Genomic DNA, 25953 nt, shown 5'->3' with positions numbered 1-25953 from the left:
ACAAAAGACAGTTCCCTGTAGTGGAAAAGGTGAGTGGTGAAGTCCGGGTTTTTCGCTGGCCTGCGGCTGCAGCTCCGGATCGTGCTCAGTAATCTTCAGTGAGAAACAACACACAAGACACACAGTGTTAAGACACAGACACGAAACACTCACGGTTGATTTCACAATACGAGCTCCTTATCGGTTATGTAATTTAACCATATGCAAAGGAACAGATCACTCAAGCCATGCCCCCTATTTATACCCTCGCCCATGACCCCGAGGTTAACGAGCGCATCCGCTCCTCCAGTCCTCGGATGCCACGCCGCTTACTGTCTGGGTCACTGAGCTCGGGTGCCATAGCTCCACCCCCTTCCGAACTGACCGACTTCCATCTACCCTACGGAATAAATTGTCGTGCCATTTCATTAAGGGTACTCTCTTCCTCGTGCACCGTGCCCTCACAGGTCGAGAGGGAGATCTAACACCAAGACTCATTCGATCTCTGTCACAGGTACCTATCCCAAGTTCGCTTGTTTTTGAACCAGAATGCAACATTAACTGTCATAATGAACTATAACCCATACATAACATTTACCCCCCCTTTTTTTAGGAAAATGATTCACTTAAACTTGGAAGTTTGTAACAAAGTCTCTGAATCTCTGTGGGGCCCGTCGACCACGAACAGGTCTATTCAGGACACCACCCTCTCTGGGATCTTCTGCTGTTGGTACTGGCTTGGGATTGGCATCATCAATCAGTACTGGATCTGTAGACTCCACTGCTCCTCCCACTGGTGCAGCCACCCTGACCAGTCTACTGAAATGCCACCTGGAAGCATCCTGTAGCTCGTACGTGGCTTCTCCCAGCCTTTTGAGTATTTGCAATGGAGCTGAAAATTGAGACTTCAGTTTATGAACTCTTCGTGGCCTCTTGATTCTCACCCACTGGCCTTCCTTCAGATCTGCCCTGTGTGCATGTCGACTGCGATCTGTATATCTCTTTGCTGCTTGTTGTTTCTCAACCACTCTGCTCTTCACTCCAACCAGAACTGCTAAGGGTTGAGGCTGTCGAATCTGATCTAACGGCAACCGAATGGTTCTACCCACCATCAGCATGGCTGGAGAGACTCCCGTGGTCGCGTGTGGAGTGGCCCTATAGTGTTGCAATGTGGTTAACAGAGCTTTTGAGAATGTCGTTCCCTCCAGCATGTTGGTTCTTAGTCCATTTTTTATGGTTCTATTAAACCGCTCAACACCACCATTAGATTCAGGGTGATAACGTGAAGTAGTGACATGCTCAATAGCTTTACTCCTCAAATAGTGCTGAAACAAATGGGAGGTAAACTGGGGTCCGTTATCTGTTATGACGGTTTGCGGCAGTCCCCATCTTGTAAACAAGGCATCTAGGTGATTAATGACCACTGTTGAAGTTACCTCGCTTGTTGCAATCACTTCCGGCCATTTGGAATGTAGGTCGTAAACCACCAGAAGGAAACGTTGGTGAAATGGTGCTGAGTGGATCTCTCCACATATGTCAATCTGTAGCATTTGCCAAGGCCCTGATGGCCAAACTACTGGCTGTAAGGGTGCAGCTTGAGGTTGGACTGATTTGCCACTCAATAAACAGGCTTGACATGTCTTAACTAATGACTCGACCTAAGTCTATCCCTGGCCACCACACCAGTTCACGACACTTCTGCTTCATGCAAACGATTCCAGGATGTCCCTCATGAGCCAGTTTCAGGACTCTTGATCGAAGGGAGTTCAGAATGATTGTACTCTGGCCCGAGCCAAACACGCATCACCCCAACATGTCAGTTCTTCTCGTACACAGTGAAATGGTTTTAAGTGTTCTGGGACTTGACATAGTTCTTGCAGAACTGGATCCAACCTGGATTCTCATTCCAAGTCTTGTGGAGTCACAATGGCAGCTAAAGCTTTCTGGAGCACCATCACTAGTTTTACTTCCTCTGAATTGTCTCCCAATTCTGTTTGATCTGCTACAACACTAGAAAGATTTGAGTTGACCAGGCTTGAACTCTAGTGTGAAATTGTATTGGTAGAGGCGATCAGACCACCTGCAGATCCTAAGAGGTTTGTGGCCTGTCCCAGATGTTGCCAGTAACGTAGTTATCACTTGGTGGTCTGTACGGAGGGTGAACTGACGTCCGTACAGATAAATGTGCCAACGCTCACATGCCCACACACAAGCCAGAGCCTCTCTTTCCCCGACTGAATACTTCTGTTCCGTGGTGGACAAAGCTCGCGATGCAAAGGCTACTGGATGTTCCACCCCATCATGGGTCTGTGATAGGACAGCCCCGAGTGCTGTTGCTGATGCATCACATGTAACTATGGTGAGGCCCTCCAGAGAGAAATGAGCAAGAACAGGTGTTGAGGTCAGCTGATCTTTAAGTGCTTGAATGGCACAGACACACTCTGTAGTCCACTCCCATGGGACATCTTTCCGTAGTAGGGCACGCAAGGGTGTTGTGATTGTGGCATACGAAGGGAGGAAATGCAAATAGTAGTTTGTCATGCCTAGGAAACAAGATAATTGAGTGGTATTCTGCGGTTCAGGAAGGTTTAGAATGGCTGTAATGTTAGACTGAAAAGGCTGAATGCCTGTCTTTGAGAGGCGGTGTCCCACAAATTCAACTTCTTCAACTCCAAATTTGCATTTGTCTTCATTTAGTGTCAGATTGAAATTCCGGAGACGATTAAACACCTGTGTCAGCCTGGCATTGTGTACTTGTAGGGAGGAGCCATGGACAACAATGTCATCCAAGTATATTGCTACTCCAGGAATGCCAGCAAAAACTGTGGACATGACTTTCTGAAAACAGCTTGGTGCAGACGAGAGCCCAAACGGCATACGCTTGTATTGGAACACTCCCAGGTGGGTTACAAAAGCAGTCAGATTTCGGCTAGCTTCAACCATTGGAATTTTCAGATAACCTTGCCTAAGGTCCAATTTACTGTAAACAACTGAGCCATGGAACTCAACTGCTAGCTCCTCTGTGGTTGGAAGGGGATACCGGTCTGGAATGACTACTTTATTCACTGCCCGTAGGTCCAGGCAAAGACGAATGTTCCCATCTTATGCGCTATGACTAGATTTGAGATTGACGGAGAAGAGTCAATTGGTTCAATGATATCTTCCTTCAGTAAGCGCTTAAGCTCACTGATAGTAAGGAGTAGTCTGCGCAGTGGTTGCATAACTGGTGCAATGGAATTATTCACAGTGGGGCCATGAGCAAAACCTTTAATGTCCAAGGCCGTGAAACACCTGAGGAAACAAGGCCTTCCAATGGCTGGCAAGGTGGACATGCTGAATTTCAGTGTCCCCAGTGTCCCGTACACAAAATTTAAGTGCTTGAAACAGGTCCAGACCCATGAGATTTGCTCCTTTCTCAGTCACTGTGAATTCGAAGGTTGGTAGTTGTACACTACCATACGAAACTGGCAAAGTCAGGGAGCCCAAAACAGTAATGGCAGACGAGCCATAACCTGTAAGCTGTATCAAGCTGGAGCTTAAGGATTTGTTTGCAAACAAAGTCTTATATGTAACTTTGTTGATAAGAGACACTTTGGCTCCTGTGTCCACAATCAGGGGAATTAAAACCCCATCTAGACAGCAATTACACACTTTGAAAGGGGTACCCATATCCTGCACTGTATTAATAACTGTTGGGTCTGAAGAGTCAGTAAGTCTCTGTGCAGTATATGAAACGGTAGATCTGCACCAGCGAGCAAAATGATTAAACTTGCCGCAATTTCGGCATCGCTTACCCTTTGCAATGCAATCCTGGCTTCCAGCTTTATGACGGGTTGACCCGCAGTTCCCACATCATCCCGAGGAGGGCGCCGCACGGCCATGAGAAGCTACTGCTTGTACCGTAGTTTTATTTTCCTGCAATGTACTCTGTGGTGGTTCGGCTGAAAGTTGTTTTGCTTCTGCTACGGCTGCTTCAATCTGGCATGCTATTTCTAGTGTTCTATCCACCCTTATTTTATTATTGGTCGTTTTTTCTATGAATTGGTCCCGTATCATTTGATCGTATAGACCTTCAAACTTGCACACCAATTCCCTAAGATTTGCAATGTATTGGCGAACTGACTCCCCCTGAAACTGTGCTCTGCGGCGAAACTTAAAGCGTTCTACTAACGCATTGTGTCTCGGACCGAAATGCTGTGTCAGCTTAGTTGTAGCATTTTGAAATGAAGGCAAGGCACCCAGTGTTTTGAAAATGCACTGGCCCTCTGGACCTAGGTAGTCCTCATGTATTCGAGCCTCCCAATTCTCTTTATCCTTTAGTGTCCCTTTTAGAGAAGATAAGTTGTTCCCTATACATTTAAATGTATCAAAGGATGATCTCAGTACTCCACCAGAAATAAATCAGGTAACATTCTTCAAAAATACTCTGTATGACTTACGGGCACACTGTCCTAACTTCCGTTTAGACAGATGCTAAGGTTTGTGCACTATTGAAAGATTCAGTTCCCAGCTCCATAAGAGCCACAGCTTGGAGAGTGACAGAGATATGTGCTTGTAACCTGTATCTGCTTAGCATGCTGATAGTACCTGGGGCTGGGCAGACTGTTCAGAAGCTGATGGCAGGCAAGCACATTTTCTTTGGTAATTCCTGTGAGAAGAGTGTTGACTATTTATCATCAGAACCAGAGTCATCTTCACACGTCTAATAATCAAAGCTTGTTTTGCAGTTAATTTTGATAATGTCACAGATTGTATTTTTTTCTTATAATATTTACTGAGCTATACTGTGGTGAAAACAAAGCAGAAAAAAGGATAGTAAAGCATAGTAAAAAAGTAAGGTAGAAACCATGGTTAACCTTGGTACAGATAGTAAAATACTACCTGTCAAATTCACCCAGAGAGAAAATATTCCAGCAGCAACCATGCTTACTGGAGCATGTATGTATAAACCTAATACTAACCTTGAATCGCAATTTCACCTCCAAAATTTAAAGCCATTGTCAGATTAATTGTGGCTATTCTTTAGAATTTGCCTGTGCAGTAGTCAGATGGAAATTGACTGCTGTAAATATTCTAAGTGCTCTTTGGTGATGCCCAATGTTCCCTGTATCACTTCCTATTTAGCAGTATAGAATGCTGTATTGGTGGGGTCCTATTACCATAGATTTACTGTAGACGGAATTCACAAAGCGGTTTACTCCACAGTGTCATTAGCTCCATTTAGAAGTCTCTGACGCGCATTTCCCCCATAGTGAAAATAAAGGGTAACAGTTTACATTGTCTCTAATTACTGTGTATTTACATTGCAGTTGCATAGTAAATACATGTGTACTTACACATAATGATAATGTTATAATGCATAGTTACAATGTACTTTGTAATATTTTTGCACGATATATGTAAGTACACAATTGTATCAGAAAAGTGTTAGGGTTAGGGTTAGGATTAGGATTGTATCATCCAAAAAAAATTACACCACAAATACATTGTAACTATGCATAATAACATTGTCATTTTGTGTAAGTACACATGTATTTACTAAGTGACTACTATGTACATACACAGTAATTAGAGACACAATGTAAAGTGTTACCAAATAAAGTCCTCATGTTATCTTACTACCAAAGCAGCACATCCAGCTATACATAAACACCATTCCATCAAGTAAGAAATACCGCTCTAAACTTCACAGTACATGCTCAGTCTTATAGTCTTACCATGACATGAGCCATCCACCTCCTCGAATCCGATACTGCAGACACAGCGGCCAAGCGGAACGAGCCAGTCTCCATCTGCCCCACAGTACAGCTTGGGGATGTCCCTCTCTTCAGCGTTCTTCACGCAAGCACCCCGCACTTCAACCAGCGAGGAGGAATCTACCCTGGGAATTGTATCAGGGAACACCGCCAGGTTTCGGAAGGTGAAAGGGCACTTTTTGTAGTAAACGCGAACCGACACCAGGGCTATGCAGGCACCGATATCCTGGAAGGCCAGGTAGAACCCCTTTTTAGTGATGGGCCCCACCTCACGCACCTCAGTGTTGAGCTTGAGGATGCGGTCGCCCAGGTCCATCTGAGTGAAGCTCTCGTCGGCCGCGATAGTGTCGATCTTTGTATACTGGGCAGGTTTAAACTTGATGCCGTGGGACTCATTGGTCTCCATGTAGTAGAGGTTGAATGTCTCCTTGCAAGTGCCCAGGACCCAGGGGATACTGTTGCAGTCCCGCAAGGTGAACCGCATCTCCACGTAGATCTTCTGGGCCGCCTCACGGGAGATCCAGTTGGACCTTAGCCAGTTGTTCTGGTTGGGCTCCATTACGTGACACACCTGGAAGGTGTGGATGGGTCGGTTGTGTTCGTCCATTTCAGTGATGGCATCCCACTGCAGAGCAAAGAAAGGTATATTTGGTTATTGGGATATCATAAGCCTGGTGGTGAATCCTAACACAACCAAACTGGTCTGTATGTGCCACTGCATATGGCCACTGAATCCCAAAGAATGTTTTCATTCAGCTCTAGTTAACTCTGAAGTGTGTATGCTAGCAGGGCCTCACTGGAAACATCATTTGGGTTAGGTATATACTTTCCCCCAGATTTAGAGTCCTATAAAAAATGATGTTGATCGTCTTGCTGGCAGGCCTTATAACACAGCTTTTTAATAACAATGATTGCTTTTTGGATTGGATTTTGGATTGCTTTTTTTCCCCAAGCCACGATCCCATGAGCCCAAGTTCTAGTCAAGCAACATCAAGTTTAAAGTTTAAAAATATATATGAGGATGAGAAAAATTAAAAAGTATGAAAAGAAAAGTTGGTAATTCTCTGAGCACAAGAAACTCTCAACTCAAGAGAAAAGCAAGTTAATCTCTGCTACAGATCTTGTATTGTATATTTTCACCAATACTATGAATTGTAAACATTAATACCTCATTACAACGACAGCCACAGTCTTTTGTTATGGGTGATTTAACAAGTGAAGTGTGTACAGCATATGGGGATTTCTTTATAGCCACTGTTGACAGGTGGTCGTTCTCGTCGTGTGGTCTTTCATGACTATTTCTATCAATCTATGTCTGTCTTTCTGTGTCTCTGGATTTCTATTATACATGATCAACAGTCTTCTAATCCTCCTTCTGAAAATGATATGTACAATGTTTAAAAACAAAACGTGTAGTCTCAGCACACACATCACTGTATCTTATTGTATTACTTGTATTGTAACGCTTGAAATGTTTTTGCTTACAATTGTAAGTCGCCCTGGATAAGGGCGTCTGCTAAGAAATAAATAATAATAATAATAAATAATAATCACTGCTGGCTGTTGCATGTCTGTTAGTGTCCTTGCCAGTACAGTGAAAAACAATAGCAGTGTTCATCCCAGGCCACAGAAAGCTGTTTCAGAATATTTTAAATCTAAACAGATGGGCAGCGCTGGGGCAGAAAATTAAATATTGAATGACTTACCATTGAAAATAGTTTTCAGGTGCCAAAAAAGAAAAGTTATACCAACATAAAAACAGTAGATCATACAAAATGTGATGTCCTGAATGTTAAAACACTCCCTACTCATATCAATACCCGAATTTTGTATTGTCTGTATTGGCTTCCAGTTCAGACAAAACTTGAATGCTCTAAACACTACCGCTCTTTAAAGGTGCAGTATCCCACAAGCAAATTAAAATCTACATACAATGTGGGTCCAGGGTGAATATTTACTACTTCTCTACAGTTTAGCCTTTGGTTACAAGTTTGTTTATGGGTAGTTTTAGACAGTACAGCACTCGTGGGTATGAATGCCATATGGAAGATCTACTTTACTCTTCGGATTACAAGAATCTCCAAAAAGGTAATATTTTCATCATATAAACATTTTTCAATATTTAAATGAATAAATGAATACTGGGCATTCAATCTTTAACTCTACATGAATCCTAACAGCGTTTCCCCAGGGTGATTCACTGATGTCTACAAAAATAGCGAGAAGAAGACTATTACTGGGATAGTTCATAGAACGAAAGATGTCTCGCCCGAGAGAAAAGGACAGTTTTACTAATTACTGTATAGACTGTGAAGAGACAGAGTCAATCAGCATTCTTAAACAAATAGTTGGGGCAGTTTGGACAGATTAACCCTTTGTAGTCTAACTTATTTTCACACGAGCTGTTTATTTTACACAAGCTGTTTATTTTACACACACTGTTTAAAAGTAATTTTATTCACAGGAAAACAGGTTTAAAAGGCACTGCATATCAACATGACACTCAGTACTGCATCTGCAGCCCTGCTCCACCCCTAGTTCACTGTACTTATCACATATCTCTTCATAGTCGTGCATACTGATAAATCATGTCCTGATCACTCGATTTATCACCAAACTCCTCAATAATGCTATCCAAGTCATTGTTTTATTACTATAACATCTCAAAAAGCTTTGCAAATGTCCGCGATTTTCTTTGAGCACTGGATGCGGAAGCAGCTATCTTGTTTGTTTATGTCCGTGTTATGTCTATGGTAAAGGGACTATGCGTATTGCTCAGATCTGCCTTCTCTCGGCCATTGAAAGCTTTTCTCTGCTTTTTCCAGAGAAAAAATTACTAGGGACCTGTGATTGACGCAGTTTTGATGATGTCGGACAGGGTCTGACATCGTACCAGAAAGGAAAAATATTAATGTCGGACCTGGTCCGAAATAGGACCGCAAAGGGTTAAAGGATGTGGTGTGCTGATTTGTTTTACAATGACCATTAAGGACTCATTTTGATATATACCAACAATTAGAAATTTTAATTTAACGTGCAAGCAGAATTGAGGTCTTGACTGTCTCTACACGTGTGTGAGAAGAACTGTGGTAATTAAGTATTGATTTTATGCAGTTTCGTGTCCTGGCTTAGCAAAGTCGCTGGTCTTCATTGAGGATTCTGAACGGAGCTTCGTTTTGGCTCTGGCGCTCCCGTGGGTTAAGGGTTAAACCAGCAGGGACTGTTTCTCCTCATCGCGCTACAGCGAACCCTGCTGGCCAGGTGCCCAGTGAGCTCATGACAAAATAATTGGCCATTCCAAATTCCATACTTTTACTGTTTATGATGTATATGTATTTGTGTTATGTACTATTAGACCATTGCAAACTCTTGAAGTGGGGATGCGGAACGTTTGAATATTGTGCAGTTCAGGTATCTGCCAAAATGTGGCGATACTGAAAGTCCTCTGATAAAGTTAGTGGTTATAGACTGTGGTTCTGGAGAGGTTTAGCCAATTTGGACCAGATTATGAGCTTGCTCTTCTTTGTTGGTAAATGTCACATGAATGTTAATAATAGTAAAGTGATAAGCATACCCCATGATACCCAACCATGAGCGACTGCAGGGATGCACCGCACTTAATGGATATCTGTGTTTATTTCATTTTCCATTTAATGTCTGACAGCTGACAGAAACAGTTCCATTAAAAGTATTTATAAATCTTTCATTTTTTTTTCACGCAGCCTGTCTGCCCCTTCATACTCCAAACTCCACCCGTAATTACAGGAAGCTGCCACTTGTAAAAAACAAAACCGTCAGAAGAAAAATAGTTGTGTGGTTTACATAATATGAATCCCAGCCTGGTTAGCAGGCCTTGCTTGGGAGTGCGGGCTCTTAACTGCCAGACAGTACCCTCCTCTAATCAGGGCTGTATTGCTAAAAGAAGAGTTTGACGAGTCCAGGCACTTCATACGGATTACCCTGGAGCCACAGTTCTCTAAAGTCAAGTCAAGTAGTATTTCCTACATTAGCACTCAACCTGTGCACCACATATTCATAATGAGACGGATTTATTTTGCCTTTCAAATACACATTTACACATTTTCTGCATTCAGGCTTGTATTATAATACCGAACATCTGCTCCTCACTGTTTAAATCTCAAAATGCCTGTTACGGGGCTGCCATACACTTAAAATTGAATAAACATTGCCTTTATTATCAACCTCTGCCACATGCAGTATACTTCAAATGTACAGGAGCAACTTCAATGCCTTTCACCGTCTCGCCTTGGCTTCTGGCTGCCAGCATGTCACAATGAAACTCTGACCTTCAACCTGTCAGTTCATTTCAGAGGAGGACTATGTGAATGCTATGCAGCTTGCAGATAGGCTGAACTGTGGGAGAACTCCTTGATCTCCGTGACTTTGAAGAGGTCAGGGATTTGGGGGCTGGACAGGAATGTGGGCGGGCAGGCAGGTAGGCAGACAGACTCTTAACAGTTTGAACACTGCCACTGACACTCAAGCCCTGTTGTTGAGTTGCTGAAATCTGTACTGTATGGAATCTTTCCCAGCAACACATCACACCTCTCAACATCCACCATATGCCTCTGTAGAGTTTAAGTTTATGTGAAGTTCTAGTAGAGGAGGAATTCCAAGATTAAGCTATCATAAGAACATATGAACATAAGAAATTCAAGAACAAGAAAAGGCCATTTGGCCCACTTGTGCTGGCTCGCTTTGTTGCCAGAATGGTCCGTTTGCAAAAACCCCCTAACCAGGTTATTGTATGGATGCTGCTTTGGCTGCTGAAGGAGCCCGTTCAGGACTGAAGGTGTGCTGGCAACATACAGTTTGTTGTCTAGGAATTGTAAACGTAGTTGTTTTCATGTAGATTGGTTTATTAAATCTTTCCAGAACCGCCATCATATCATTGCCTTGTTTTGTATTCTGATTTCCACGAGTGCACCTCATCGCCACAAAATGGCATGTAAACAAAGGGCGAAACACCCTGCTATTTCTCTTGCTACAAAAACTTAGAAATTGTTCTACCTGAATCAGACACAAGTTGCAGAGCAATTTGGTGTTTTCCGTTCTGGTGAGTTGCTTCACCATTCTGTTAAATAATTGTGTGCATGTCTTGAATATTGCATCTGTACAGGTATTCATAATTAATCTAGAGCTGCTGTTGCATTTTTTAACGTGTGTAGGGGTGTTAATTTAGTTTGACAGCTAGTTTATTTATGTTAGATTGTCTGTTGCTTTATTATTATAGTTTAATAACAAATACTTGCTTATTGCTTTTCTCTTACATATTCTATTCATTTCATATGTTGATGCACGTGCATCATGACAAGTAATAAATATGTATTTATATATTGATTCATTTTATTGTGTCTGGTGGTCAACTCCATCTTAGAGAACACTTTGGCTAAGAGAACACTTCGCTTGCTTCCTGAGGGATGTTCTCTTAGCTGGAGACTACTGTGTATACCATATTTATTTAATGCCCTTACTGTTCGTCGTTTGTTTGGTCCCCCTCCTCCCCTGCCTCCCCCTTGCAGCATGCCTTGTATTGAGGGAAGGTGGCCTCAAATGCCACTTGTCCTGCCCACTGGTATTAATTTTCATTTAATTAATAATTTGCCAGCCTGGGGAGCGGCTATCGAGCTCCAATGGGCAAGGCCATGGGCCATTCAAATAACAGGCATATTTATCTGTCAATTCATCAAATCATTCATTTCATTCCATTGGTGTATGTCTCCTTTCTAAATATTAAGAAGACTATCTATGAATCATTATTAATCACTACATTGATTAATAAAAAGGGGGGGGGGGGTGTAGGACTTATTACTGCGTTGCTAGTGAAAAGTCAATTTTAAAGATGCTAATTGTTTATCTACATTTAGTAAATCACATCAATGGTTTTTGAGTAAGGAAAATCAAATTACAGACACAAATCTTTCTTCCATGTACTCATACAACATGTAATAAGTCAGGCAGTGTGCAGTTTCTCCAGTGCTTTAATGGGTTAACTGTTCTGCTGTATTGCTGCACCTACTGTAGCTCTGAGAACCGAGACAGGGTCCAGATCTGTGCCAAACCTCCAGCATGATGTCCTAACATGAATATTTTCAAAGCAATGAGGTGGCAGAAACATGGATTTTATTGAAAGATGAATCTAATTCACAGCAGCTGCACTACAATAGAAAGAGAGAGACAACCAGTGATTCAGTGCTGACTGCAGAATGTATTCCATTTCTATTAACTTCCCCCAGACTTTAATTGCACATTGCCCCGTACCTCAGACATAGCAAAATTAAATATTATAAGATTTAAGCCTGACTGCATTTGCATAATAAATACATTTTATTTGCCATTTAAACCTTGAATTTCCAGTCAGACTAAATTAAGTAGTGTTATGACTGCAAGCTTGAATCACTGCAGCAGCTAATAGAACAAGTGCTGATTAAAAAAGAAAGTTGGACTCCAAATTGTATTTTTAATCCAGTAACAAATCAAATTGGAATTCATGGGAATCAGCATTTGTTCCAAGGCTATGTTTCTTGCAAAAACCAAAAGGATTCAGAGATTTACCACTGGGCTACACATTAAATGAGGTGCAGCATCATAATGAGCTAACTTGGCTAAAACATCCAAACTGTGTCTCAGCAAAATACTGCAGCCCAAAGGGGAGCTTATGCCATGTGAAGAAGCATCTCAGAAGCCATGAGAAAAAAAAAAAAGTTACTTCTAAATATGCCTCATTTTGTAGTGTGTGAATTAACATTATATATTTTTTTCCATGTACTGTTAACTGTTATGCCACTTTGCTTAATTTCAATGTGACATCGCCTTTTTTAGTGTGGGAATGCACAGGTCAGTATAGCAAGTGATGACAGTACATTCATTCACCTGCCTGGTAAAAGTAAATCAAGCATGAACCTTATCAAAGCAATGGCTGGGTACAGTCGTACACCCACGATGGTTTTGAAAGAGCTGACGGAATGGAATGGGAGGACTGAAGAGACAGACTGACTGACCTTGCTGTACTGAGCTGGAACTTGAGAAGTGAAGCAGTTCCTTCTGGAACCTTTGCTATGTCACAGTGACCACTGTAAGGCAGAGGGGTAGCGCTATACATAAGAAATAGTCTTGAAGCCCAGGTGTAAATCTGGACGAAGAAAACAACGCAGAATCAATATGGGTCAGAATAATGGACAAAAATTCATAGGGCATAATAATAGGGGCATGCTATAGACTGCCAAATTCAGACGCCGAGCAAAATAATCTGTTATACAACGACATTAGAAATGCGTGTAGCAAAGGAAAAGCCATACTAATGGGGGATTTCAACTTCTCCCATATAAAATGGGAAAACCCGGTGGGGAGCACGACAGACGAAATTGAAATGGTGGAAATAACAAATGACTGCTTCCTAACACAATTTGTCAAGGCACCGACTAGAGGGGAGGCATGCCTTGATTTCAAATAACGAAGACAGAATAACTAAAACAGAGGTCAGAGAACCATTGGCAAACTCAGACCACAACATGGTCTCATTTGAAGTGCTTTTTCAAACCCACAAAGTAATGACTAAAGCTAAGGTTTACAATTTTAGAAAGGGAAATTATTAAGGTATGAAACAGAGACCAATAGAAGTAGATTGGAGTAAAATAGAGAAAACATCCACAGAAAAAGGATGGCTGTTTTTTTTAATAATGTAGTACTAGAGGCACAAAACAATTACATCCCAAAAGTAGACAAATCAAAATCTAAAACAAAATTGCCAAAATGGTTTAATAGATCAATTAAAAAAGATATTCAGCAAAAAAGGCACTTTACACAGCGTTTAAAAGGGACCAAAAACAAAGTACACAGAAAGAGTACTTGGAACTGCAAACACAAGTCAAAAAGGAAGTTAGAAAGGCCAAGAGAGAGATATAAATCAATATTGCTAAGGGGGCTAAAACCAATTCCAAAATGTTTTTCCAATATTACAACAGCAAGAGAACATTCAAAGAGGAGGTTAAATGTCTAAGAGATACAAATGGCAAAATCATAGACGAAGAGAAAAAAATAGCAAATATATTAAATGATTACTTTTCACAAGTTTTTACAAAGGAGGATACAGACAACATACCCCACATGTCAAACTGTTCCTATCCAGTTTTAAATAACATTAGCATAACAGAAGCAGAAGTGTTAAAGGGACCAGGAGCTCTTAAAATAAACAAATCCCCTGGGGCGGATGAGATCCTCCCAATAGTACTCAAAGAAATGAAAGAAGTTATTTACAGACCGCTAACCACGATCATGCAACGGTCTCTTGATGTAGGGGTTGTACCGACAGACAAGAGAATTGCATACGTAATACTGATCCACAGAAAGGGAGACAAAACCGAACTAGGTAACTACAGACCAATAAGCCTGACTTCTATTATATGTAAACTTATGTAAACTATAATAAGATCCAAAATGGAAAATTACCTATATGGTAACAGTATCCTAGGAGACAGTAAGCATGGTTTTAGGAAAGGGAGATCATGTCTAACTAACCTACTTGACTTTTTTGAGGATGCAACATTGACAATGGATAATTGCAAAGCATATGACATGGTTTATTTAGATTTCCAGAAAGCTTTTGACAAACTGAACGCAGTAGGGATTCAAGGAAATGCATGCACATGGATCAGGGAGTGGTTAACATGTAGAAAACAGAATGTACTGATTAGAGGAGAAGCCTCAAAATGGAGCGAGGTAACCAGTGGAGTACCACAGGGATCAGTATTAGGTCCTCGGCTATTCCTAATCTACATTAATGATTTAGATTCTGGTATAGATTCTTGTTAAATTTGCAGATGACACAAAAATAGGAGGAGTGGCAAGCACTGTTGCAGCAGCAAAGGTCATTCAAAATGATCTAGACAGCATTTAGAACTGGGCAGACACATGGCAAATGACATAGAGAAAAGTGTAAGGTACAGCACGCAGGCAATACAAATGTGCATTATAAATATAATATGGGCAATACTGAAATTGAAGAAGGAATCTATGAAAAAGACCTAGGAGTTTATGTTGACTCAGAAATGTCTTCATCTACTGTAGACAATGTGGGGAATCTATAAAAAAGGCCAATAATATGCTCAGATATATAGTGAAAAGTGTTGAATTTAAATCAAGGGAAATAATGTTAAAACTTTACAATGCATTAGTAAGACCTCATCTAGAATACTGTTCAGTTCTGGTCACCTCGCTACAAAAAGGATATTGCTGCTCTAGAAAGAGTGCAAAGAAGAGTGACCTTGAACAGAGAAGACTACACGATGAGCTGATTCAAGCATTCCAAATTCTAAAACGTATTGACAATGTCAACCCAAGGGACTTTTTTGACCTGAAAAAAGAAACAAGGACCAGGGGTCACAAATGGATATTAGATAAAGGGGCATTCAGAACAGAAAAACAGGCAGCACTTTTTTACACAGAAAATCGTGGGAATCTGGAACCAGCTCCCCAGTAATGTTGTTGAAGCTGACACCCTGGGATCCTTCAAGAAGCTGCTTGATGAGATTCTGGGATCAATAAGCTACTAACAACCAAACGAGCAAGATGGGCTGAATAGCCTCCTCTCATTTGTAAACTTTCTTATGTTCTTATGTTCTTATGCAACTTACTCACCATTCACTGCTGGAATACAGCACTCCTTTAAAAGCTGAGGCCATTCTCTTGCATGAAGAATACTAATGATAGGCATGGTTTCCTTAATTTCATTTTTCATTTTTAAGTTATTATGTTGCTCAGTTGCTGAAAAATATTGAACACATTAAGGATTTTAAAGGGGCAGTACCCCACATGTTTGTGTACATTTATTTTTCTATATTGTAATTTAGAGGACTACTTTAAATATCAGTTCAACACGGAAGTTTTCTGTGAAATGACTGCAGTAAAATACAAACATCAAATAGACATCCCCTTGTATTAAATTATTGGCCTCTTTGTTTTATTTCCCTTTTATATCCCAGCACGACAGCACAGCTTGCTGATAATCTCCAAATGCACGCTGGACCAGGAGCCCTACTGTCACTTTCACAAGGTTACAAGAAGGCTTGATGGGGGGAGGAAGTTTGCTTGGGTGGCCTGCAGCTCAAACTGGAGAGCCAACAAGTACTGCTTCTAATGAGGGCACAAAAGCCACCCGTGAATAATAATTCAGTATAAAATGACACATGATTGTGAGACACCGTATCTTTAACTGTATTGATTCCAGTTCTTATCACTCCCTCTCTCCTCTCTTGCTCACCTTGTGCACACACAGACATCACAGAGCTAATTGTTTCTAATCCCTCTCAGAATTAGATTTAATCATGAAAAAAATGCAGAAGGGATCAAAGGCTAGCCTTCCTATTTTTGAGGTTGTTATCTTTCATTTTTTTGTAATGTATTTTGAATAGACCTTGAAGTAACCATGACACTTGTCAAAAGCATGGAGACACTTTCGTAAATACAGTTGACATAATCCAGAAGGCATAAGCAGCTGTTCAGGACTAGAAAAGGACAACACCTGCACTCTACACAGCATGGAAGGGCCTGTGTCAGATGCTGGTTCGGATTTGGTAAGATATTAAGTGAAACACCCTTCGATTCATGCAGATTGCTATGGTGTGGTTTCCTGAGACATGTTTTTTCAATATGATCCATTAAATATTCTTTGTCTGTAGTCATACATAGACCGCTTATGGGACATGAACCAAGCTTGTGCTCCTCAACATCTGGATAATGTAGCCTTTCCTACTTCCTGTGACCTGGGTGTGCTTGGGTTAGGGCAAAACCAGATCAGCCAATAAACATGTCTTCGCAGTCACCATTGCAAACCACATTTTTTTTCAGGTGTAAAATAATAAACAAAAGCCCAATCCAGTCATTCAGCATTTGTAGCAAATCCATACCATTTTGGGGTACCACTGCTCCTTTGAGACGATTTGCAAAATTGAAAGATATGTGCATGTATTTCAAGAGTTTCATATCTATTCAGGGATACCAAGTTATTTAGTAAGGAAGAGGTCCGATTGAGGGTAAAACAGGAGACAAATGTTGCATGCCCAAGCACCACAAACCAACAGGGGCAGTTAAATGCTTTTTTGATCACTGTACGTTTTTATTTTTAGGGTGTAAAGCACTAGGATTTCCCATCTGGGGATGGTTGGTTTTGAACAGTGTTGTTACAATGTTTTAATTGCATGTATGGTTACAATCCCTACTCTTACTTTGAAGGCTGGCTCTTTGACCCTGCCCGTTTCTTTGAGTTTTACCCCAATGTTCAAGCTCTATGAGTGCTTTCAGATCAGTGAACAACAGGCTCTGGAAGATGGAGTAATACTTGCTATGTCAAGTGAACTTTTATTAGTCAGCTGATCCCTACAATTTGCCTTGGGCCTGACAACATTTAAGCTTGTGTTGATAAATCTCTGGGCAAAAAATATTTCCACTTTAGCGAACATGTCAGCACTCATGAGGGCCAACTTCAGTCACTATACTTTGTGAAGGGAGCTGTTGATCATTTGGATCAGACATTATTATTATTATTATTATTATTATTATTATTATTATTATTATTATTATTATTATTATTATTATTTATTTCTTAGCAGACACCCTTATCCAGGGCGACTTACAATTGTTACAACATATCACATTATATTAATGTAACCCACATTGTGTTTTATGTGGGTTACATTGTACTCACAATGCTTAACTGTGTTTTCATGATAAAGGGCTGAAAAATATATACCGCTCATTAAATCTTTCCTGACCTTTGCATAACTGTAAGATAGGGAAAGCATTATGTTATTATTATTTATTTCTTAGCAGACACCCTTATCTAGGGCAACTTACAATTGTTACAAGATATCATATTATTTTTACATACAATTACATTATTATTATTAGTATTTTTTTTTACATACAATTACCCATTTACAGTTGGGTTTTTTACCGGTGCAATCTAGGTAAAGTACCTTACTCAAGGGTACAGCAGCATTGTCCCCCACCTGGGATTGAACCCACGACCCTCCGGTCAAGAGTCCAGGGCCCTAACCACTACTCCACACTGCTGCCCAGTTACTCACATAAGTGTCCTGTAAGTGATTTAGTAAAAAGTAGGAGAAAAAAAAAAACATGGTACTGTTTCACAGTCATTTGAAATTCTGCATGTATCCTTTCTCATTCCGTTTATCAGAAACATTGCCCTCTCAAAATGCATTCAAGCAGTAACGAGCCACACAGCAGGTTTCTGCCACACACAACACACAACCAAAATGTTCCCACTATGAGCACAGAGCATCGCTGCAACCAAAAGCAGCTTGACAAGCAATGTGTACTTCACATCAAAAATGGCACACACTTTGATTTATTAATCGCCTTATAGGTTATCTAAAACATGTGTATTACAATTCTTCACCGTCACTGACAAGGAATAATTCAGATAGTTAGATTTCTAAACATAACATTCTAAAAATATAAAGCTTTATGCTGTAATGTGTTTGTGACATATCAAAATACTGTATTGTTTAACTTCATAGTACTTTCCTCTAGAAGATGCAGGAGGAGATATGGCAGATAATTACAGGGGCTTACTTGATTACTTCTGCTGAGAGCACAATTTTATTAGTTGAAACACCATTTCTGTTTTCTGAAATCTGATCTACAGTAAAGTGTGATCCAGGAATATATGTAGTAATATAATTAGAAACATCCCCAGAATTCTTCTGAAATTCTGAAGTTGGTTTCACTAATGTAATGTAGCATCCTAGAGACCCAATTGTATGTTACAGTAAACATGTATTTTCATTAAATAAATAAATACATAAATAATAATAATAATAATAATAATAATAATAATAATAATAATAATAATAATAATAATAATAATAATAATATGGTACTGTACTAAAAGTGTATTTTGGCTCAAAGTGAGTCAATGGCTGTCTTCTTTTGAGATAAAATGTTGAAATCCATAACCAATTTATATAACACTTTCCTCTCTCATTGACTAATTTTGAACTGCCCACTTAACAACTCCCCAGTTTTAAAGCAAGGCTTGTTATCACCAATCAATACGTACCGGCGTGCAGCAGTTATTTCTGAGTAGTTGTAGTGTAGAGCACATTTTTATTTCTATAGGCCCATATGCAGTACCAAAAACAGTGTTAGGTAATATTAGGATGCATAGGACTTAATCAGTGAAAATATCCTCCACCCAGTCAATCTGCCTGGACATTTTCTCAGTAACTGAAATTATCAGACATAACGAAACCCCATGATGCTGGGCAGAGAAAGTTTATTTGCAGCCCTGTGTAAGAGAAGTAATGTAATCTGCATTGATCTCCTCTCTGATCAAGCAAGAAAAATCTATAGAAATAATGAACGTTCACTTTCTATAGAGCAAATCTATTGACATACTGTTCAGACAGCCACACACAGCAGCTTCCACTGCTTTTTTAGTACCAAGTACAAAGGACAAGTACAAAGCTGCAAATTCGCCTTGGTGACATGCATGCAAAACAAATGCATTTAAAAATGTAAGTGATTAAAAGGTATTCTTATTTTTTAAGTACGCACACCTAATTAACTTGGATGCACTGCAGCATGTAAAACTAAAACAGACAAATTGATATGTAAAGTGTGGTAAGGCACCTGTATTTCTGGACAATAATCACCAGACTGGAAAATATTTGCGTAATGATGCAAAGCATTCCAAATCAAGTAATGTTGCAAAAAAAAAAAAATACATTTACTATTCAGTCAAATGACTTGGTGCAAGGAGATCAAACGGCTTACGTGTCCTTGAGTGCATGAACTCTGCCCATCAGCTAAAATTCTCTCGCTCTTCCATTTATGTCCCAAATCCTCAGGGATCTGCATTTCTTCATGAAAACTTCAAGGAGATTTCAGTCTGCCATCCACATTGATATGTTCTAAACAGTCTTAAAAAAGAAACCTTTGAGTCTAACGTTATTGAAATCTCAAGTCCCAAGAGAAGAGTTGCCCGGGCAGAATGTGTTTCATTGAAAAAGCCGGAGAGACTTCACAAAAAAGCAGTGCTAAGGTTTAGCAAAATCAGTTGAACATGTTCTTCTCCTTTAGATCCTTTGATCTGATTAACCTTCAAACTCTGACTTGGACATATTTATTTGGAAGTTATTGAAACAAAAGATAGTTTTAAAAGGAGGTATGGTGTTGGTAATGTTGTTACTTTACCATTTTTTAAAAAAATAGCTATTTTCATCTGCATGCAATCTGGCTAATGCTTTGTTGGACACTATGTATGATTCACAACACCTTCCTTAAGGCTATTTAACACTATATAGCTGTATAAAAGTGATTGTATAACTAACTAGTGTATCATCACTGAAAACTGATACAACATACACAAGTATTCATAGCATTTGTGACTATAAAGCTGCCAAACCATTTTATGTAACAGGCAGACAGATTTATTTTGGTAATGAAAAAGTTTAAAAGTTAATATATGCTCCATCATCACCTTTATACACACCTGCAGCCTTATGTAAGGTTACCATGGTAAGAGCATAGTAAAGTGTACAGTACAGTACAGAGACATACACTTTTCCAACAATAGCTACTATTGAATCAACATCCTTCTACATACCATACTAATCCAGAAATACAGCCACTGCATATCACATCTGTCAACATGCTATCTGCATATGCTGTCTTGAACTGGAGATACATCATCCTATTTGCTCCTGAGGACAGATACAGCAAAAATCTGGAAAGGGGATTTTTTTTTTTTCTCCCAATGGGAAGATTATCTGTGAACGTTGATTAAGCTGCTGATAAAGGGGTCTGTGATCAGTGGTCGCAGGTGAAGGGGTCAATTAAAGAGCAGCCTGGTCCCCATCCTTAAAAATACCTGGGTGCCTGGGCTGGGTGTGGAACAGGTGTGTTTACATTTTAATCATAGCAATCGACTGAAAACAGAATAAAGGGATGACGTTGAAAATATGAATTTATGTCCTTGCCATATTACCATCAAACTATTATTGATTCATAATGAATAAGTGATGTTATTGTCTGTGATTTTCTGCAGCACTGGGTGCAGTAAGGACAGTCCATATATTGGTTCCAGCTACATTCAAATCATAGGGCTCTCGCTGAAATATACACTGGAATAAAGACATCGGATTCTTTAGTAGAATTGTTTCTATTTATATTACCAACAGCATGTTTGCTTCTCAGTTATAGTATTCACTCCAAATTGTCATTTGTGGTTTTTTTCTCTCAAGAAAAAAAAAAACACCAATTATTCTAAAACAAATTAAGAAATGAGCTAATTACTACCTACAAGAGCTTAAATAAAATGGCTGAGTTTCATTCTTCAATGTACTAATGACAACTTGGAGCGAATAGGTTTGAGAATCGAGCTCACGTTGCCTTAAAAACGCAATTTAAAAACAAGCCACAACCCCAGAGATCAATTATTCAAACTTCAATATAAGCTGCGCTGTTAGTTTATAGATTTTCTAAACGAGCATTAGTAGTAAACTAAAAGGGAGTTGAAAACCTTATTCAAAAGTTCTGCTCACAGAACATTGAATAGAACTGTGTAACCACTCCTATGTGTTCTATATTTTGTTCCACTATCCTTCTTCAGTTTGTTTGTTTGTTTCATCAGTCACGACCACATTATGCTTGGGTTTTCACCCTATGGCCCTTCTCTTTGATGTTGTTTCTTCGTGCATGGTCCAGTGAGCATGCATGCATATAAATCATTTAGAAAGCTTGAGAGATAACCACATAATCTTTGAAGGGGTCCAAAGTAGAACTGGGCAGATCATCATCACCTTGAGTTTTGTACAGTTTTCAACAGTTAACCAAGACAATGCACCATGCACCATGCACCAAAGCCTCTGCATTGATATGCTTGCCCACCAAAATCAGCCGTGAAGAGTCTTTTCAGATGCATTTTTTTGCTAGAATTGTTAGTAAAAATAGCAATAGAAAAGTATACAGAACAAACATAAATACTGTATATGAGTCCCTGATAATAAGAAATGTAATATTATGGAAATGTAGATTATATAAATGATCCCTAAACTGAAAGAACCTTTGCACCCTTTCTCTGCATTGTCAAACCAAGTGATACCTTTCAAGTTCTATAGCCTTTTTCACAGTAACTGAATAAATGAATTCCTTCAAAAGATGCCAGATATTAAAAAAAACACTTTCTGTACAACTTCAACATCCTTGTTTATTTTTTTTAAATAGACTATGTGGGGCCATCAGAGTTATTAAAGGGTTGAACATCTGTATAATGGCAGCAGCACATCTAAATTCTAAGAAAAGGTGATAAATAAGAACAGGCAACCAAGTGATAAACCTGAGGCCCTCTGCTCAACTGCCTGGCTCCCTGAGTTCCCAGGTGTGGCACCCCAATCTTTTCTTGTTTTTCAAGCATTGAGATGCTAACCTGTGTGTGTAAGTTGTAAACACCCTCAAGGTCACAGAAAAGAGTATTATTTTATTTTAGTGAAATTGACTCACTAGATAACAATAACAATAACACACAGACACCAGCTCCAATTAAATCCAGTAAGAACACCTCGATAAGTCAATAATCTTGGAGGAAAAATGTAATATTGTTTAAAGGACTTAAAAATAAGGAACTACATTGAAGAAATAATTGATGGACTAAATTGGCCTACGGGAATGGTCAGTTCTGTGTAAAGGAAAGCTTTAATTGAACAAAGATCTGAACTACGGGACGGCTCCCAAGCCCTCGCCCTACTGAATCAGCTCTGTTAAATAAACTGAATATTCTCCATTAAACCAACGCTTATCAAGAGTTACAGAATCTATATACTAGGGAATATAATACATGTAATTGCAGGAAGGCTGATATGTAAGTGCAATGTAAAAGGGTGTTGTTCTACGTGACTTCATAACAAGAAGGGGGCCAGTTTAATATATTATGATAGTGGTAACAAGCATACATAGCGATCTGAGAAATTGAGTAAAGGTGCTGGAATAAATAAGAATAAATGAAATGGGTGTTAAGTTTATGTACCGTGAATTCAAATTAAAATAAATATTTAACAATAGATTCCAATAGATAAAGAATTAATTGTTTGTAAAAAATATTGTTTTAATTAGAACTCACTGAATTTATATTCTAATATTTCATATTCTAATACGACACAACAGATTTTGGAAATATGTTTGGCAAAAAAAAAAAGCTTTCATTTGAGGATTTTCTCTTCCTCCCTCAGATCATAACCTTCAATCGTATTTTAGATCATGCAATTCAATGTTTAAATATTGTATATAGAGATATTTGTTTCACTTCTAGGACTGCATATACAGTAATATTAATAACCTCCTTTTTAATTAACAATCAGTGAAATGAAAGCACTCAGTGTAAAAATAATATGACAGAGAGTTAAGTGGAGCAGTCATCCAAAGCCTCTTTGCATTCTGTTCCAGTCATTGAGGACTGCTAAATGTTTTCGTTCAGAGAATCAACAGGGAAAAAACAAACATAAAAAACCCCATAGATTCCTGTTTCACTCCAGCCTTGCTGGTTTCCTTTGCCCTCCTGTGAGTTTCTGTAATTTGGGCCCCATGAGTTTAGAGTTGTGTTATTTTGTTCAGATATAAAAGCTGGTTCGATGCGGTAGGGTGCTTTTCAGTCAATGGTTGGCAATGCATTAATAAATCAGGAAATGTGCTTCAGGGATTTAAGCTGAAGAACACACCCATACTGGGGTTTATGTACTTGCACTTGAAATGGGTCGCAGGTGATCTGATTTTACCATTTCAACACAGAGAAGCCCACAGAAATAAAAGAACCACGCAGTGATAGGTTTGATTACATAAAATCCCCAAATCCATTCCAGCAGCAAAGCTATTGGATGCCTCCACTCCTTTCTCAGACACAACACTCATTTGTTAACACAGCATGTACATGTTTACTTGGATGTTACGCTATTAAATTGTGTTTAATATAAAATACTGTGCTGTTTAATAACGGCTGTGTTCCTTGCTAATGTATGCTTTAAAAATTCAGTAAAATAGATAACAGCCGGTACGCCCTCATCCATGGACGTCTTCCTGAACTGTTATTCCCAAATTTATTAACAGCTTTGTGTAAACTTAGTTGCGTCTTGCACTTCTACTAGAATATAACACACACATAAAACAACAACACAAAACATTGCATGGCTCGTTGTATTGCACTCTGTTCATCTTTCTTTGTCAATTTAAGGCATTCTAAAAGAGAGGTTTTTAATATTACAAGCTTGTTGTTACAATATTTTCTTTTATTTAGGAGTAATATACATACAATATACATTATTGTTATTAGAAGTCATATTACTTGTATTATTATTATAACAGGACTGGCACAAACCAATCCAGTACTGTATTTGATACTTTAATAATCACTTTACAAAAGCAAAACATCCTAAAGAGCAGCCTTCATCCTGTAGGACACAACAGGACAAAACAGTAGGGTAGGTATACAGAACAGTATGTGCTGGGTTCACTATTGTATAGACTGAGCTCTGCAGCATTCTCCATGATGAGCATGTGAGAGTCTCCTTCTCCTGATAATGTCAAATCTTCTGAAACAGCACCAGAACTGAGAGGCTGAATCTGCTCCCCATGGTCAGTCAACCAAGCCCGAGGGTCAAATCCAGCACCTCTCTTAGTCTATCTAATAAACCTCTTTCCATATCTCTGAGGCATTCAATAGACCACATATATGGAGTTAAGAGGTGCCTCAGTTGGTTACATATTAGCCTTGGTTCAAACCCAACTATTATTCAGAGACGTTTTCAGTGTGGGGGTCTAAAAATTCAGCAATAAAATGTGAAACCCCACTGTGAGTGTATGACTAAAACTAAAAATGTGTTACTACTGTTTATAACTTGATCGATAAGGCTTTCATAATAATGCAGTGTGCTTGCAGTAACGTGTCATGGCAGCATAGCTGTTGCTGGAGGAATATCCCTACCAGCTCGTAAGCATGCTGGTATGTTATTACATTGAGATGAGTCCTTTGGTAAAATAGTCCTTGTTTTTGAGTGTACAGTGTAGGCAAGGACTTATAAATACCATTGGAGTGGTTGGAGCAATGACAGCAGCGCATCAGAGCTTATAGACTAGGGAAAGCTAGGCCCAGGCCGACCCTTTAAAGTAAGAGCAATAACCCTACAGCAAGTACCTGTGCCAGTGATTGACAATGCAACACTACATATGCGTTGTCTAACATTTCAGGTTACCCCTGGACATTGTACTGTACTTGGCATTTCACAAAAAAAGATGTATTGCCTTTTTTATTTCCAATTGCTTCACTAATGCACAAAGTAATGCAATGCAGTTGGTGCTTATAATGCCGTTTCATGCAGCAGTAATCAATGCCCAGATAAATAAAAAATTGCATTTATCACATTTATACTATTCCGAAGAAAGCCATTTTAGTGCATCTGTGATTTGCGAAAAGATCTGCGAGTTGTATTATTGTTTAATCAACTGTGGCATTTCCTATCACTTTCCTAAAGGGTTAGAGTTTACAGTCATACTATTAAATGCAAAAGGCCAGATTACGTTTGCTTCGGTGAATTCAATTTTACATTTTGTATTATACTTAGTTTTACTTCTAAGAACGTTTTTTTTGCAAGACCTGCAGTTCTATCTGTAATTATAAAAAAATAATTATGTGTTCAGAACTATTTTTATTAAGGTTTATTGTAATACAATTTAATAAAAAGGATCAGGTTTATAAATGACCCAAAGAAATATGCGGAACAATGTTTCATACAAATGTATTATAATGAAAATCACCCTCCGTGTCATAATAAAGAGCCTATGAAATGCCTTCATTTTAATTTGTTAATGTAAATGGAATACGAGAAATGAATTATTGAATGTTCCTGTATATTACAATCCATACTCTAATTCAGGAGCTGCAAGTGGATTACAAACAAGAGAAGTGCCTAGTGGTAACTGTAAGAGAAAAGAAAAATAGTTTAATTTAGATTAGAACCCAGCTGAGTACAAAGTATGAGACTGTGCCCTGAACAATTGACTGTGTGAGAACCAGGATCCTGTTCACAGAACTAACGAGATAGTAAAACAATATTCGTTTTTATGAAGAAAACAACTTTTTATATGAACAATACATTCTTAGAATGCTGTTAATTAAATGTGAAACAGTGTG

At 39.1% G+C, this 25953-nt stretch overlaps 1 protein-coding gene across 1 annotated transcript in view; it reads right to left on the bottom strand.

The window, feature by feature from the left end:
• Positions 1-25953, bottom strand: part of LOC117405806 (ephrin type-A receptor 6-like) — a 210649-nt gene that overhangs the window by 135490 nt on the left and 49206 nt on the right. Inside the window, exon 3 of the mRNA XM_059030320.1 lies at positions 5697-6360. Within this exon, the coding sequence (XP_058886303.1) occupies positions 5697-6360 (664 nt within the window). The remainder of the gene's footprint in view (positions 1-5696; positions 6361-25953) is intronic.

This window comes from Acipenser ruthenus, chromosome 9 (genome assembly GCF_902713425.1).
Source record: "Acipenser ruthenus chromosome 9, fAciRut3.2 maternal haplotype, whole genome shotgun sequence".
Classification (NCBI taxonomy): domain Eukaryota; kingdom Metazoa; phylum Chordata; class Actinopteri; order Acipenseriformes; family Acipenseridae; genus Acipenser; species Acipenser ruthenus.
This window is presented reverse-complemented; position numbering and strand designations above follow the sequence as displayed.